The following is a 17,741-nucleotide window of genomic DNA, read 5'->3' as shown; positions in this document are numbered from 1 at the left end:
ATCTTTATTAAATTAACTTTATGTACTTGACCTTTGACATAACTTAGGCCAAGGGCGTAGGTTTGCACAGGGATGGTCAGGACATAACACTACCAACTTTTCAGGATGCTGAAATTGTCCCCACTAACTTTTAAGCAACCTCATATGTTGTAAGGATAGAATTGACCCTACCATTATTAGATGAATTATTTTCATATTTTCAGACCTCACATTTACCCTTTTTCACTTGCTGAATGTGCCAGTCCATTTTTCCCCTCAAACACGTTTGATTGGCTGATGACTTGACACCCCCCCACACACACGCATTCACAGCCCGAGAGAAATACACCATGCCGCCTCCTCCGCCCCCTTCGAAGACAAGGGATATTAGTTTTTTTCCGCCAACATCAGCCACTGTAATCAATGTAAAAAGACATCAATGTTGTGGAGGTGAGGAACACACCACTGGTTTCGCTACTGAAAGTCCGACCTGCATCAGAGTTAGCATAACATTAATCTCTGAATTTCTCGAACTTGAAGCGGAAGCTGCATTGATAGAATACCCTCCTGTATGTTTTCTACTGTCAACGTTAATTAAACTGTAAGAAATGTAGTGAACTTTGTGAACAATTTGTGTTCAAATATTGCAATTTAAATTTGCCAATAAAATCCGACATTTATTCTGGAAGTTTTCAAAATGTTTCTTTAGTAGTTTTTGAAAACAAAAGTTTGAATCGAACGGTGTATCACCTGAACCAGTACACATGAAAGTTAGTATAAGTCAATACAGATTTATTATACATTGATCATTTAGCCCAGCGGTCCCCAAACTACGGCCCGCGGGCCAGATACGGCCCGCCTCCACGTTTGGTCCGGCCCCCTGAACAATTTTTTTTTTTTTCAATAGTGTTATTTATTTCCTGGCTTTTTTCTGTGAAGAACCCAGAGAGGGTTATTTGGTAATTATCTTTTTAATTACTAGTGTTATTATTATTTATTATATTAGATTATATTATATTGTATTATATTATATTTTGGGCTGTTATACGATTAGAATTTTTAATCGAGTTAATCACAGCTTAAAAATTAATTAACCGTAATTAATCGCCGTTCAAACCATCTATAAAATATGCCATATTTTTCTGTATTAATTAATTATTGTTGGAATGGAACGATGACACAAAACGGATATATACATTCAACATACTGTACACAAGTACAGTATTTGTTTATTATAACAATAAATCAACAAGATGGCATTAACATTCTGTTAAAGCGATCCATGGATAGAAAGACTTGTAGTTTTTAAGAGATAAATGTTAGTACAAGTTATAGAAATTTTATATCAAAACCCCTCTTTTCAATCCCGGGCTTCGGCCTTCCTGTGTGGAGTTTGCATGTTCTCCCCGTGTCTGCGTGGGTTTCCTCCGGGAACTCCGGTTTCCTCCCACATCCCAAAAATATGCATGGTAGGCTGATTGAACACTCTAAATTGTCCGTAGGTATGAGTGTGTGCGTGAATGGTTGTATGTCTCCTTGTGCCCTGCGATTGGCTGGCAACCAGTTCAGGGTGTCCCCTGCCTACTGCCCGTAGTTGGCTGGGATAGGCTCCAGCACCTCCGCGACCCTCGTGAGGAAAAGCGGCATGGAAAACGAATGAATGAATGAATGAAAACCCCTCTTAATGTTTTCGTTTTAATAAAATTGGTAAAATTTTCAAACAAAAAATAAACTAGTAGCTCGCCATTGTTGATGTCAATAATGACACAATGCTCATGGCGCTGAAACCCATAAAATCAGTCGCACCCAAGCGGCAGCAGAGGGTGACAAAACACCAAAAAACACAAGTAACAAATGGACATGACACTGTGCTGTCATTTTGATCTGTTTGAGCGGGGCATGTGCGTTAAATACGTCAAATATTTTAACGTGATTAATTAAAAAAATTAATTACCGCCCGTTAACGCGATAATTTTGACAGCCTTATATATTTTATTATATTATATATATATATTTTTTAATTTACTTTTGTTCCGTGAAGAATTCAGAAAGGGTTATTTGATTGTGGCTTTCTGAAAAACAATAAATTCTTACATTTAGGCACTCCTGCAATTGTCACACTTTTTCTGTTACAAATTGACCCGGCCCCTCATCAGAGAAGGAAAAAGTTTGGGGACCCCTGATCCAGCCTATCAATTAGGTTCGTATTGCTGAGAAATGTAGCCCTGAGCCCCGTTCTCTAATTCGGTTTGGTCTTATCCTGTCCTCAGCAAAAAATGTACACGAGGTTATGCTGTTATATCGTCCCTACCAATGTTGAGACCAAACCTATGGCCTTGACTTACGCACAGTCCTTGGACGATCCAATATGGCAACGCTATATGGCATCATCAGAGCAACTTCATATTCACATACAAGTAATATAACATGTTACCAAAAATCAAATCTACTCATTTTTCAACATACGTCACCACTTTCAAAATTCCCCATTATGGCAATCAGCAACAAGTGACCTAAACTAGCAACAGTGAGTTAATATAATGAAGAAATAGTCAAACCTTGTTTTCCCTAACTTCATAATGTCTATTGTGTAATGTGTAAGAATCAGGATTGAGCAATGCTTACTGATTTTAAAGGCGATTAATTGCATAAGAGTAATCAAATACTGTATGATAATCATTCCAATTTTACCTGAATTTTATGTTGAACGCACATTAATGAAATAATAATTGATATCAACTCTTTGGCTGCCTTTGATGGCGATAGATGTCTAATCCATTTAGACTGGGAAGGTTCGCAGCAATCAATAATCACTGCCAACACTCTCAGTTTAAATGGATTAGACGTCTATCGCCGTCAATGGCAGCCAATGAGTTAATGCGCAGTTGAAATATTTAACTGAGGTAAAACGGATTTTGTGTAAAAGATCCAGAAGTAGTATTCAGCACTTTTTTAATTTTCTGTCAAATTAATATAGTATTATTAATCTATTACAAGACAATGAGTTAATGCACAATTAAAATAATTATGTTAATTTCTGGATTAACTCCCGAGTTAACTCTATTAACTAACTCTATCTAATAATTTTCTATTCTATTCTATGAACTCTATTAAATCAGTGTTAAAAGTGAAAATGAGTCAGAATATTTTCTTTGCAAGTAAATTTTAAGTTAGTGGCCAACTATGCTCTCAGTAAAAAAAATAAAAAAAAAGTTGGTCTTGAGCTCTACTTCACATTTTAAAAGTAGTCCTTCAATTTTTCATGCATATGTAATAATATCATGGGGCAACACATATTCATGACATACTGACATTTATATTAAAAAAACAAAACAAAACAAAAAACTCAAAAGTACAACAATGCATATTATTTATTTGTGCAAGTTTATTTTAAAAAAAAATGTCCACACCATATCAGGTATATAAATCAGCGTAAATCAAGCAATAACATTCAACACACATTAGCTTCAATGATCAAGATTTGTTAACTAAGTACAGTATTAATCAAAATGGCTAATTTTAGTTCCAAATAAGGGGTGGGTTTTACATTAAATACTTTTTTTGTGATGTTTCCCTGAAGAACCTGTTTATAAAACAGACTTAGAAGGTTGGTCACAATCCTCAGGAGTCCATTCATCAGAAAGGTGATACCTCCTCACACTTATGTTGACGTCTCCTGTGGGAGTAGTACTACTGTAAACTAATACACATTTATTTTTCTTACTGTCCCTAAACTGAGTTTCAAGATAGAATCACGACTCAGTCTCTGCCCGCTGTACCTGCCACACAGTTGTAAAAGTGGGCAACAAACATGGGATCACGCTCTTCCAAAATGTGCAAGAAATGATTGCGCTCATCTTCTCCCCAGGACTCAAACCACTGTGACCACAGGCGTAGCTGGCATTCGAATATGTTTGGTAGTCTGTCCTTAACCTTGAGAATGTGGAAAAAAAGGAGAACATGTTACGCAACAGTTGTGTTCATTCCACAATTGGAGGACATTTTCTGTACGCCCGCCCCCATGAAATGTGACCGAATCCACACACCACACATTGAAACATGTGCTTGTTGTGTAAATTATGGTTGCCTTGAGACAAAATTCTCCTAAAATAAGTTATTCTTAACATAAAAATAGCACATCGCTACAACGCCATACATGGCTTTTCCCCCCTATTATCTGATCCACTTGATCATTAGCTGACATTTCAAATATAACAGATAAAATAAGTATAAATCAGCTTTCTTTGGTGTGATTTGTTGTCTTCCACGTCATCGTTAAAGGGGAAATGTGAACTAAAGTTGGCCAACCATGTTTTTGAATAATATCAATGGCAAAACAAATATAAGCATATTTTCATTATTTTTTTTAACGCAACCCTTCCAGATTCTTTGTTTAACCCATAGCAACGCCCTTGACAATGAAAATGCTTTTCCTCGGCAATCTTCGGAAATCTTCGGAAATTATCTCACACCGGGAAGTGCGAGGGAAGTCCGCCATAGAACAGTGTTGTTTGTTGCATTGCTTCTCGGTAAGATGTCACGGCGGTGTGTGGCGATGTTTTGTTCTCACTCAAACGAAAAGTTGTATGAGTGGCCAAAGGATAGCAGGGCACGTAAATGGACATCTTTCGTTTGCACGAAGCGAATGAATTTCACGCCATCATCGAGTAGTGTTCTCTGCTGCAAACACTTCGAAGATGCCTGCTTCCTTAACCGGTCTGCTTATGATCAAGGTTTTGCCAAAAACTAAGTGTGATTTTTGGATAGATGACTGATGACTTTGTCAAAGCAGAGCTGCCAACTGTTGTGGAATGAACAGTATAAGCTAGCGACATTAGCCGAAAGTTAACTCGTGGCAATCCCCGATCATTATTGGTATTTGCGTTCACTAGGTGAAGCGTGTTTAAGTTGTGCGTCATCTACGATCTTGTCCGAAAGGGTTAATCCACTGGTAATTGGGAAAGGGGTGTGGATGTGCATATAAGCGGGTCGGCGTCGCGGTAATTCACGGTCACGTTGCCGTAAGAGACACACACCGCCGGTGAGTTTGTGCACATTTATTTGTATTTGTATGATGTATTTCCACCTTCATGCTTCAAGCATTGCATTGCATTTGTACGGTTTGGCGTTTCTTTCACTGTGATCGCTTGATAGCCTTCTAGTTTGTGTTTCGCGAGAGCCGCTGAAAGGTGACAACTTAGCATGTTGGCATTGAGTCAATCTCGCAGCGAATCAGCGAGCGGCTCAAGTCACGCAGTGAATCCTGGGAAATGTAGTCTCGGGACAACACTGAGGTGGTGCTTTGTAATCTGTTCGCTTGTGTGAAAAAACTACATTTCCTCACGTCATTAGACGCCACTTCCTGCCGAGAGCTGTGCCGAGCTGTGTTCTTACTGTTAGCTCCATGTGTTAATAAAGACAGCACGTCGTGTGTTCGATACATTTGTAAACAAAAAGCTCATAATAAGACACTATGCACGATCCGTTTAAGAGACGCTGGAGTAGTAGGAGGTGGTGAGGAGATCAGCGAGAAGCAAAACTTCGCGATCGAATGTGGCGGCAGTCCGCTATTATTTTGTTTTCTTATTGTTGCCACAATAAAGTGGAGAAAGCCATCAACGACTCATCTTCTTTCCCCCCAACGTTTTTATATTATTATTTTATATGCACGATAGCTGCCGGATCTGCCAAAATGAACATGAAGTCTGATTATTATTTTTTTTAACAATGTCATCAGATAGACAAAAACTACGGCTGTCAAACGATTAAAATTTTTAATCGAGTTAATTACAGCTTAAAAATTAATTAATCGTAATTAATCGCAATTAATCGCAATTCAAACCATCTATAAAATATGCCATATTTTTCTGTAAATTATATATATATTCTGTAAAATAAATTGTTGGAATGGAAAGATAAGACACAAGATGGATATATATACATTCAACATACGGTACATAAGGACTGTAGTGGGCATTTCACTCTACTGTCATTTAAATCTGTCTATGCTGTCCTCACTCCGAAGCGTCTACTTTTTCCAAAGCTAGACAGCTACTGCACGACGCCTTAATAATTAGACTTCTTCCTTTTTCATCTGATTTATTAATAAAATGGCCTCAAACCATTGTCCTCTTTAGACCATTGAAAAACTACAAAAAAAAGTACACAAGCATTGCATTAGCAACAACGTTAGCTTAGCACACTATACAGGTTCACTAAACATAAACAAAAAGCGTCTCATACAAAAAATATAACATTTCGCTTACTAACATAATATGTACATTCTTTACAACAACCATACTTACGGACAAATCTTGTCCAAGAATCATATAAGCACAACATTATCAGCCCGAGACGTCGTGCAGCCATAATGAACTGGCAAGAAAACAATAAACCATGTCGCAAAGCGACCACAAGAGTTCGCTGTTGGACAGCACAAAAAGCCTTGCTGTAAAACTTACCAAAAGGCAGAATACTTTCTGAGCGGGACATGTGCGTTAATTGCGTCAAATATTTTAACGTGATTAATTTAAAAAATTAATTACCGCGCGTTAACGCGATAATTTTGACAGCCCTAACAAAAACATAAAATTATGTGCAAATGCCTGCATCTTCAAATCATGAAAATAATAACAGCCTATATTTTACCAATCTTGTAATCTCGATGGGTCTTGTATCCATTCCATGTCAGGTAGTCTAGGCACATTGTTTGCATCCTGATTAGCGTCTGGCTAATACATGTTAGGTCCAACATAAAATTCCAACCTCCTCTTCTTCCTCCAACTCTTCAAAAACTTGGATCTCCTCCCTTGCGCTCGATCTATCGTTTATATCGCCGTTTGAATCATTGTTTGAAGGGCTTTGTATGGCGGCCGTATGTATGGAGCTGCCATCGCTGTTCCCGGTGTGACGTATCACTTCCGGGTTCGTCCCCTTTCAGGCTCGAACTTCGGAAACGCGATTATTTTTTCATGCTTTATTTGTTGGACAATGTTTAATTACTTTAATTGTGACCCTATTTGGCATGTTATGAAATTACTTCACATTTCTGCTTTAAAACTTATGGTTCCATCTGAAATATTTTAAGTAGTAATTCTTCACTGTAACTAAAACCCTTCTAGTCATTTTGAGGTACAGGAAAAAAGTGAGCTAAAGAGTTGGCAACAATAAACTCCACTCGTTACCTGTATTAATGGCACCTGTTTTAACTCATTATCGGTATAAAAGGCACCAGTCCACAACCTCAGTCAGTCACACTCCAAACTCCACTATGGCCAAGACCAAAGAGCTGTCGAAGGACACCAGAGACAAAATTGTAGACCTGCACAAGGCTGGGAAGACTGAATCTGCAATAGGTAAAACGCTTGGTGTAAAGAAATCAGCTATGGGAGAATTATTAGAAAATGGAAGACATACAAGACCACTGATAATCTCCCTCGATCTGGGGCTCCATGCAAGATCTCACCCCGTGGCGTCAAAATGATAACAAGAACGGTGAGCAAAAATCCCAGAACCACACGGGGGGACCTAGTGAATGACCTACAGAGAGCTGGGACCACAGTAAGAAAGGCTACTATCAGTAACACAATGCGTCGCCAGGGACTCAAATCCTGCACTGCCAGACGTGTCCCCATGCTGAAGCCAGTACACGTCCAGGCCTGTCTGCGGTTCGCTTGAGAGCATTTGGATGATCCAGAAGAGGACTGGGAGGAATGTGTTATGGTCAGATGGAACCAAAATAGAACTTTTTGGTAGAAACACAGGTTCTCGTGTTTGAAGGAGAAAGAATACTGAATTGCATCCGAAGAACACCATACCCACTGTGAAGCATGGGGGTGGAAACATCATGCTTTGGGGCTGTTTTTCTGCAATGGGACCAGGACGACTGATCTGTGTTAAGGAAAGAATGCATGGGGCCATGTATCAAGAGATTTTGAGATTTTATCGTGGATTAAACTCCTATACAGATCCCCAGTAGCGAGCCTTAATATTAATGGACTCAAATCCAAACCGTTCCCCATGTCTCGTGGCACTCGTCAAGGATGCCCGCTCTCCCCGTCCTTGTTCGCGCTAGCGATCGAACCTTTAGCCCTGTGGCTCCGAGAGGAAGAGAAATTTAAAGGGATTTGTCGATTTGGCCTCTCCAACAAACTATCATTATATGCAGATGACTTGTTGCTCTACGTATCCAACCCAGTTGTTTCTCTCCCCCCTATTTTGGCCATTCTGGAACAGTTTAGTAAATTGTCAGGGTATAAAGTTAATTTACACAAGAGTGAATACCTCCCTCTTAATTTACCTGCTGAAAACCTTCCTCAATCTCTTTTTCCTTTTAAGAAAACTAACAATGGGCTGAAATATCTTGGCATAATTGTGACAAAATCCCTGTCTGAACTATTTTCTAAAAATTTCAAACCCCTTCTTGACCGTTGTAAACTAGATTTAACTAAGTGGTCCACACTCCCTTTGTCATTACTTGGTCGGGTCAACCTCATTAAAATGACAATACTACCTCGTTTTCTTTACGTATTCCAACATATTCCCTTAGTTATACGCAAATCTTTCTTCACTACACTTGATCAGATCATTAACTCTTTCCTATGGGGGGGGTAAACAAGCTCGGATTAAAAGATCAACTCTCCAGCTACCCAAATCTCTTGGAGGTCTGGCTTTACCAGACTTCCGACGATACTACTGGGCTAGTAATATTGGCAAAATCGTTTACTGGAATACAGGCGTAGAAAACAACAGACCTCTCTGGGCATGTATGGAATTATCATCCGCACATTTTTCATTTTGGTCGGTCGTATGCGCAGTTACCTTTTCCCATTAAAGATATATCTCAAAATTTTATAGTCCTCGAGACTGTAAAAATATGGAGGCAATTCAGAGAACAATTTGGACTGCATATTGGATCAAGACTAGCCCCGGTTAGCCAAAATCACTTATTTCCTCCGGCGTGTTCAGACCTAGCCTTCGACTCGTGGTCGAAATAGGGCCTGCAAATTCTTGACGATTTTTATATTGATGGCATATTTCCCTCATTTGCTGACTTGTCAAAGAGGTTTACTCTTCCAAGCTCTCATTTATTCCGTTACTTTCAGATACGACATTTTATTCAAAAACTTTTTCCTCATTTTCCAAATCGCCCACCTGAAACGCCGATGGATGCCTTTCTTGTACTTAAACCAACACAGAAAAGCTTATTGTCTACTTTATATGGTTTAATTTTTAAAATCAATCCAACTTTTTTAAATTCTCTTAGAACAGCGTGGAACCAAGACCTCAACATTAATACATCTGATGAACAATGGAACAACATGTTTCATCTTGTTCATTCTTCATCAATTTGTTCCAGACATCAACTCTTACAGTGCAAAATTCTCCACAGGGCTCATTTTACAAATGTGAGGTTGGCCAAAATTTTCCCGGGAAGATCTGATGCATGTAATAGATGTAAACTCTCGCCAGCCAATTATATACATATGTTTTGGTCATGCCCCAAACTAGTTGTCTTTTGGCAAACTGTATTTGACACTTTAGGAAAAGTGCTTCGCACTAAGCTGAATCCGGACCCCCTAACGGCAATTTTTGGAACATCTCCCTCACCCGCTTTGTCCAAACCATCAAGAAAAGTGATTGCTTTCACAACACTACTTGCTAGGAGGCTAATTCTCCTTAAGTGGACTCACTCATCCCCACCTACACACAATAAATGGATCCAAGAAATCCTGCAAAACCTGAGACTTGAAAAAATTAGATTTTCCTTAAAGGGTTCCCTCCAAACCTTTGATACAATCTGGCAACCCTTTCTACTCTACATAGATTCCATACCTATTGAAGCTGAAAACCATTAAGCTACTAACACCCCGTCCCTTTCTTTCTTTCTTTCTTTTTTTATTTTTATTCTTTTTTTTTTTTTTTAATTTATATATATATATATATATATATATATATATATATATATATATATATATATATATTTGTGTGTGTGTGTGTGTGTGTGTGTGTGTGTGGGGTGTGTGCAAGTTGTGAATGAGAACGTCTGCTGTCTTGATCGTGCCGGGAAGGTACCCTTATCTTGACCTTATTGGAAAGAAGCTTACTTTGTGTTATCAAAACCTTATCTAGCATCAACTATCATTTATGTGTTTCTACCCTTGTTGTGTTTTGCCTGTACCAATCCCATTAAAGTATGAAAATTCAATAAAAAAATTAAAAAAAAAAAAAAAAGAAATCAACTATGGGAGAATTATTAGAAAATGGAAGACATACAAGACCACTGATAATCTCCCTCGATCTGGGGCTCCATGCAAGATCTCACCCCATGGCGTCAAAATGATAACAAGAACGGTGAGCAAAAATCCCAGAACCACACGGGGGGACCTAGTGAATGACCTACAGAGAGCTGGGACCACAGAAAGAAAGGCTACTATCAGTAACACAATGCGTCGCCAGGGACTCAAATCCTGCACTGCCAGACGTGTCCCCATGCTGAAGCCAGTACACGTCCAGGCCTGTCCGCGGTTCGCTTGAGAGCATTTGGATGATCCAGAAGAGGACTGGGAGGAATGTGTTATGGTCAGATGGAACCAAAATAGAACTTTTTGGTAGAAACACAGGTTCTCATGTTTGGAGGAGAAAGAATACTGAATTGCATCCGAAGAACACCATACCCACTGTGAAGCATGGGGGTGGAAACATCATGCTTTGGGGCTGTTTTTCTGCAATGGGACCAGGACGACTGATCTGTGTTAAGGAAAGAATGCATGGAGCCATGTATCAAGAGATTTTGAGAGAAAATCTCCTTCCATCAGCAAGGGCATTGAAGATGAGACGTGGCTGGGTCTTTCAGCATGACAATGATCCCAAACACACAGCCAGGGCAACAAAGGAGTGGCTTCGTTAGAAGCATTTCAAGGTCCTGGAGTGGCCTAGCCAGTCTCAAGATCTCAACTCCATAGAAAATCTGTGGAGGGAGTTGAAAGTCTGTGTTGCCCAACGACAGCCCCAGAACATCACTGCTCTAGAGCAGATCTGCATGGAGGAATGGGCCAAAATACCAGCAAGAGTGTGTGAAAAGCTTGTGAAGAGTTACAGAAAATGTTTGGCCTCTGTTATTGCCAACAAAGTGTACATAACACAGTACTGAGATGAACTTTTATATTGACCAAATACATATTTTCCACTATGATTTGAAAAAAAATTCTTTAAAAATCAAACAATGTGATCCCCCCCCCCCCCCCACACACACACACATTCTGTCTCTCATGGTTGAGGTTTACCCATGTTGACAATTACAGGCCTCTCTAATATTTTTTTTCAAGTGGGAGAACTTGCACAATTAGGGTTTGACTGAATACTTATTTGCCCTACTGTAAGAGCCATCATGGTCATTATTACTTTGACGTTTTGCTTTTTGAAAACCAGTTAACTTAAGGCATGTTAAGCTGAAAAAAGGAGAGAGAAAAAAGGCTCCTGGAGCAATACTTGTACAGTTTGATCAAAATCTAGTGTTGTGCCCTGTTTAATATTCTTACCGTGTACTAATGTCAGTGTTTCTCTATGAAGGACTGCCTCCAAGTGGCCAAAGTGCAAACACAGTCAGGGCATTTTTAAATTCCTCACATTGTCGAGTGAATTTCTAAAATTTTCTATATATTTGTTCATCTGTCACAATTGACTTTTGTTGGTATGTCACTGTAAATCAGTTTTTATTGAAGAACATGTACATTTCGAAGAATCAGTCATGTCAAGTGGAAAATTTTAATGTTTGAAAGGTGTCTTTATTATCCCTGAAGGGGCAGTTTCTTATTTTTCTTTTTCAAAATTAGGAATATATAAAAAACAGACCATAATTGACATTGTATGTTTATGATTTTAGGGCCACTGTTTCAAATACCGTGGAAAAGCATTGAGGTAGTAAGTAAAAAAGGGAAATTGGTATTGAAAACATCTAATGACAGCAATAGACGTCCAATCCATATCGCTTCCAGCCCCTCCTAATTGAAATGGATTGGACGTCTATTACCCTCGAGGATTTATAAATAAATAAAATAAAATAAAATAAAATAAAATAAAATAAAATAAATAAAACATATCGGCTACACTTATTAGAATTTATGCTTTTTTCTTTTTTTTTTTTTACAATTTGTTTTAAAATTTAGTTTTACTTTGTTTAGAATTATTTTTTATAACTCATTTTTAATTCGAGTTTCTTTCTAAATTATTTTATTCCTACAGTATTATTATTTAAACAATTAAAACTACCCGTTATTTTTGGACTATAAGTCGCTACTTTTTTCCTTCCTTCCTTCCTTCCTTTTTTCCTTTGAATCCTGCGGCATATAGTCAAGTGCGGCTTATTTGTTGATTTATTTGGGTTAATAGGTCATAACTATGACATGACACTACCCTGTGCATTACTGAATGCTTATGACAGATATCATTAAGTGTCATCCGGCAAATTATGTCACCATCTCCATTTATGTCCAGATCGGATCTTTTAGATCCATTCAAAAGTGAAATAATTTGCCAGATAACACTAAGTGACATCTGTTATAAGCATTCATTAATGCTCATGAGTGTCTCATGTCATAATTATGATTGTCTAATGACAATCTTATGGCGCCACTGTCAGATAAAGTGTTACCAAATACCATAACTAGCAATTAATGAAACAACTGGAACAGTAACTGAAGAAATAATTAGCACAGAACATGAATTTTGATTGTTATTTACATGTGTAGCGTTGCAATGCATGCTAGAAGGCATGTTGGACAACAACAGTGTTAACAGCAGGTGACAGCCAAGGGCGCAGTGATGGCCAAATGAAGCTTCTTGACGCAATGAAGCTTTGCAGCCAATTGGTTCAAAGCTTCATGGTGATTAATTCGGTCTTATGACAGTCGTATGATACACCTGTCAAATAAAGTGCTCCTGGTTAATATCTTTTGGTGTAAATATCCCATAATACAGTGAGGACAGCTAGCTGCAGCTTATATTCCAGTGCGGCTTATCTATGAACAAATGTCTTTTTGTACCAAATTTGGTGGGTGGCGGCTTATAGTGAGGTGCGCCTTATAGTGCAAAAATTACAGTGTTTATAGTTTTTGAAAATATATTCGGGCCAAGGGCGTAGGTTTGCATAGGGACGGTAGGGACATAACATTACCGACTTTTCAGGAAGCTCCAATTGTCCCCACCAACTTTTAGGCAACCTTATTTGCATTAGTTCAGTTATATCAGTAATTTAGATTGTCTTCCCATATGTTGTACGCATAGAATAGACCCTACCGTTATTAAGTGAATTATTTTCATGATTTTCAGACTTATATTTCCTCCTCTGCACCCCTCTGAAGAGGAGGAATATTAGAAGTTTTTATTGGCGAGCAGCAGCCGTTGTGATTAATGTAAAAAGACATCACTGTTGTGGAGGTGGGGGAAACACCACTAATTTTACGACTTAAAGTCCGACCGCCATCAGAGTTGGCGTAGAAAAAAACGGGGCGCTATCCAAGAATAGGTCCACTTCAGGGGGACACTGACATTAACATGAACTGACATGGAAAAAAAATCTGTGAAATGAAATCAAACATCAGAATACTTTGGTTCGAGTTTTAGGGTAGTCTAGTGTGCCTCATATGTAGATCGGTCATTGGATATCTCAAGTTTTTTTTCCTTATGTTTTTCCCCAAATCACTTTCATATTACAATACTTTAGTTTGAGTCTAGGGGTGCTCCAGTGTTCTCCAGAAGTGGACCCATTCTTGGATAGCTCCCTGTTTTTTTAATAAAGGGCCTTGCACTTGCAAATGTTTCTTTAGTAGGTTTTGAAAACAAAGGTTTGAATCCAATGTATCACCTGAACCAATTCACATGAAAGTTAGTATTACTTAATACCCAATGTGCATTGCTCATTTAGCCAATCAATTAATTAGGTTCATGTTCGTGAGAATTGTAGCCCTGACTCTTGTTTAACAAACTGTTTGGTCTTACTAATGTCCCATACCCAGCAAAAAGTCTACATGCAGGTTATGCTGTTATATCGTCCCTACCAATGTTGAGACCAAACCTACGTCCTTGATGCGGGCAACAATAATACTACACGTGGATGCGAAATCGGTAGCGATGCCGATCGATCGGGTCCGATCACGTCATTTTGAAAGTATCGGAATCAGCAAAAAAATATCGGCCATGCCTTTTTTTAATATATATATATATATATATATATATATATATATATATATATATTTTTTTTTTTTTTTTTTAATTAAATCGTTTTCTAATTGTATTTAACGTTACAGACATAACAGAGTCTTTAGTTTAGGCTTAAGGTAGGGTTTTCAAATTTATCCCAATAACGGCAGTAATTAATTTTTGAAAAAATGTATCACGTTAAAATATTTACCGCAATTAATGCATGCACTGCACGACCCACTCACGCATTGTCACGCTCAATCTGTAATGGCGCCGTTTTACCTATATAGAGAGATAAAATGCAGCGTAAAATGAGTAGAGTGAAATTTGGCATCCATTGGAGCCTTTTTTTAATTGGCCAAAGCCTTAAAATCCCTCTCCCTATGAGCAGAAATATCATGGGAAGCAATGTGGGGAAGCATGGTAGCACTTGATCTTTTTCTTAACACCTTAAGTTACTTGCCAATGCAGAGAAGATATATGAATTGGTAGCACTACGCACAGTCATGGTTCCACTTCCCATCATGCATTTGGCCATGGCTAAAGTATCATTTACTGAAAGCTCAACAAATACACTAGATGGCAATATTTAGTCACAATACACAAAGTCACAAGTCTTTCTATCCGTGGATCCCTCTCACAGAATGTTAATAATGTAAATGCCATCTTGAGGATTTATTGTCATAATAAACAAATACAGTACTTATGTACTGTATGTTGAATGCATATATTCGTCCGAGTTTTATTCATTTTTTTTCTTAATGCATTGCCAAAATGTATATGATCGGGAAAAATTATCGGGAATGATTGGAATTGAATCGGGAGCAAAAAAAAGCAATCGGATCGGGAAATATCGGGATCGGCAAATACTCAAACTAAAACGATAGGGATCGGATCGGGAGCAAAAAAACATGATCGGAACAACCCTAGAAATCGGGGCTGCAAAATATGTAATTGACCCCTGCCCTATATGAATGTAACAAAAACATTTAAGAAAAAATTCATAATTCCTGCATGAGAGGGTTTTAAAGCAAGTTTTGTCCAAATTGTCCTCCAAATGTGGAACGCCCAGTTTCTCCCATTCAGACTTCTGTGTGTACATCATGTGGCAGTGTAGTTTACCTGAAGAGTACTGAGAGAGTCCAGAAGGGTGCACACCTTCCCAGGCACAGCTTTGCCGACTAGATCCTGCAAAAATCTCTCCCGCTGGGAGCCAGACCAGCCCTGGAACCAGCTGAGGACGCACCTCTGCTCCTGGAGGCTCACATAAGAGATGGGCACGGGCTCAGTCACCTGGCCTCCGCTCGGAGACCCGCATGTCAGATTCTCCAAGGTGGGGGGACAGGAAACACCCTGGGGTGTCGAAGCAAAGCCCGTCCGCTCTTGCGTTGCCACAGCCGGTGAAGCCACAGTCATCGGCGCCCCCCAGAGCCCGGAACGGTAAGGAGCACATAAGCCGTCTGTGGCCGACATTCGGCTGCTCTCGGTGGGAAACTGCTGGTGGTCTGAGTTTTGACTGACGTAATTAAACCATGACATCTTTGGACTGGTTGTTTGGTTTCAACATGAGAAGAGCCAGTAGCGACTTATCTGCTTATATTTAATCGTCAACACCACCCGACCGGGGAAACTCTTTGGTCTGTAGAGCATAAACTTCAATTAACCGGCAAAGATGAATGCCGAATAAGAAGTAAGCCTACCTTCGTACACGGAGGCATCTATAGTACCCACTTGGGTATCATGACTAAAAGGAAAACATCTTTTGTGCTACTCTTCCGTCTTTCTTCTTCTTGTTTCACGGTGGTTTGCAAGCTGTAGTGGTGCATTACCGCCATCCATCGATTATTGCTGTGGTCTGCAATTTAAACTAGTCATTTTCTACTTACAGTCTACGTCCCAACCATCAAATTGTAAATAAACCACATACAAAATACTAAAACATGCAGTTTTCGTGTCAATTTACTTGTACTGGGACCAATTATAAAAAATAAATTAATGAATAAAAATTAAGGGAAAAGAATGCTTTAAAATACGTTTTAAATTGCCAAATAAGTCTGGAATAACCCATAAAAAAGCCATTTTCTCTTATTTCTAATTCTAAGTAAAATTAAAATACATGCAGTCCTTGAGGTGAGCCTAAACCCACAGGCACAGCTTAACATTATTACCATAAGAACACAAATAATTGAATTGTTTTCCATAAAAAGCAGGGCCAGGCCATTTGGGGGCCCTAAGCAAAATAATGTCAAGGGCCCCATATTTTTGGCACACCATTTCGTCACAGTGTACCGTGAAACCCACACATGCAATCCAGCCCATACGTCCATATTTTGTATATTAATCAGATTTTGTTGCACTGCATACTTCAAACTTCTCGCCCCAAATGATTGTCAGTACTTACAGTAGATAGCGCCAAACCTTTTTCTAAAAAAGGAAAAGAAGGAAATTAAGGAAGAACTTTTATTTTTTAAGCTTGAAATTTAGTATCAAAACTCAAAAAGTCAAATAAAGCAAACTGTAGTAACCAAAATAGAATATGAATTAAACAATTGCCAGATTGGGGCCCCCCTAGTGGTCAGGAGCCCTTAGCAGTTGCATAGTCTGCATATAGGCTGGGCCGGCCCTGATAAAAAGCATGTGTGTATGACTCATATCATGTTTACTTTATAAACACTCTTTCTCAACACAGACAATTGCCAGAGAGAAAAAAACCACCATGTTTTACCACCGCTAGACACACTAACACGCTGGAGTTAACTCTTGTAGCTGGTGGGAAAAATTCATGACAGTGTTTACTAACCTTTAATTTTGTATAAACGCAAAATCATATTGGAGGTATTGCCTCCTCGGCAGCCACCCTCCGCAAACATGTTTTACATGTCGGTTGACCCTCCTCCTCCTCGAAGCTGTGGCTGTCTTTAACTTTTCTGTAGCCGAAGTATTCCCATACCAGCTATTTCGTTTTCTTCGATGGGGGAAAAAAGTTCGGGAGTTTCACCACCTCCAGTAGCACAGCTGACTCACTGACACTGAGCAACAACTGGTGGGTGAGGGTTGAAACTTGCAGCTGCAAGCGAGGCATTTCTCCCTGCATTTTTGGGACATAAAAAATATCTAATACCTTAGTGTCGGAAAATGACAGAAAATTTTGCAGTTTTGAAACCGTGAGGTGTTCATACCACGGTATACCTTGAAACCGGTAATTGGCACATGTCTACAGAAAACACAAAAACACAATCCAAGACATAGAAGAAAGATATGTAGGCTGTACAGAATACAGTAAAGGAGGCACACTTTACTACACATGGCAGATATATACAGTGATCCATTGCTACTTCGCGCCCTCAGACAAAAAAATACAGATGAACTGTCCCGAGCCAATCGCGTATTCTCAATCTCCCTCCCTCTCCCTACTCTATGTTGTTCAGGCAATACACTGGAGTTGCTTATTAAAGTTAACGATGATTGATAGACGTCTTCTTTTTGATCTTGCCACAGATCTCTGGAAGCCTCAGCATCAAAGCGCCGCATGCGTCATTGTTCAACTTGTTTAACAGTTGCTG

General features: G+C 39.0%; 1 protein-coding gene across 3 annotated transcripts; it reads right to left on the bottom strand.

Annotated features, from left to right (window-relative positions):
- Positions 1-3,040: 3,040 nt before the first annotated feature.
- On the bottom strand, positions 3,041-16,009 carry c14h14orf119 (chromosome 14 C14orf119 homolog). 3 transcript variants are annotated; one of them, XM_057858465.1, is made up of 4 exons: positions 15,879-16,009; positions 15,301-15,817; positions 3,759-3,912; positions 3,041-3,655 (listed from the first exon to the last, which is right to left on the bottom strand). In XM_057858465.1, exons 2-4 carry the CDS (start codon positions 15,715-15,717, stop codon positions 3,567-3,569), a joined length of 660 nt encoding a protein of 219 aa, XP_057714448.1. In that variant the 5' UTR covers positions 15,718-15,817; positions 15,879-16,009; the 3' UTR covers positions 3,041-3,566. The 3 variants fall into 3 exon arrangements, with proteins under 3 accessions (XP_057714448.1, XP_057714446.1, XP_057714449.1); XM_057858463.1 differs by having other exon boundaries at positions 15,301-15,990; XM_057858466.1 differs by having other exon boundaries at positions 3,057-3,912; positions 15,301-15,990.
- Between the last annotated feature and the right edge of the window lie 1,732 nt (positions 16,010-17,741).

The sequence above is a fragment of the Corythoichthys intestinalis genome, chromosome 14 (assembly GCF_030265065.1).
Source record: "Corythoichthys intestinalis isolate RoL2023-P3 chromosome 14, ASM3026506v1, whole genome shotgun sequence".
Lineage (NCBI taxonomy): Eukaryota > Metazoa > Chordata > Actinopteri > Syngnathiformes > Syngnathidae > Corythoichthys > Corythoichthys intestinalis.
Note: the sequence above shows the minus strand (reverse complement) of the source record. Positions and strands in the feature narration are given on the sequence as shown.

Excerpts from the sequence above, each read along its gene's own strand:
- c14h14orf119 (XM_057858465.1), bottom strand. The coding sequence starts at position 15,717 with ATGTCATGGTTTAATTACGTCAGTCAAAACTCAGACCACCAGCAGTTT. Across the intron at positions 3,913-15,300 it reads ACTCTCTCAGTACTCTTCAG|GTTAAGGACAGACTACCAAA; the intron begins GTAAACTACACT and ends CACATTCTCAAG. Across the intron at positions 3,656-3,758 it reads CTTTTACAACTGTGTGGCAG|GAGACGTCAACATAAGTGTG; the intron begins GTACAGCGGGCA and ends CTACTCCCACAG.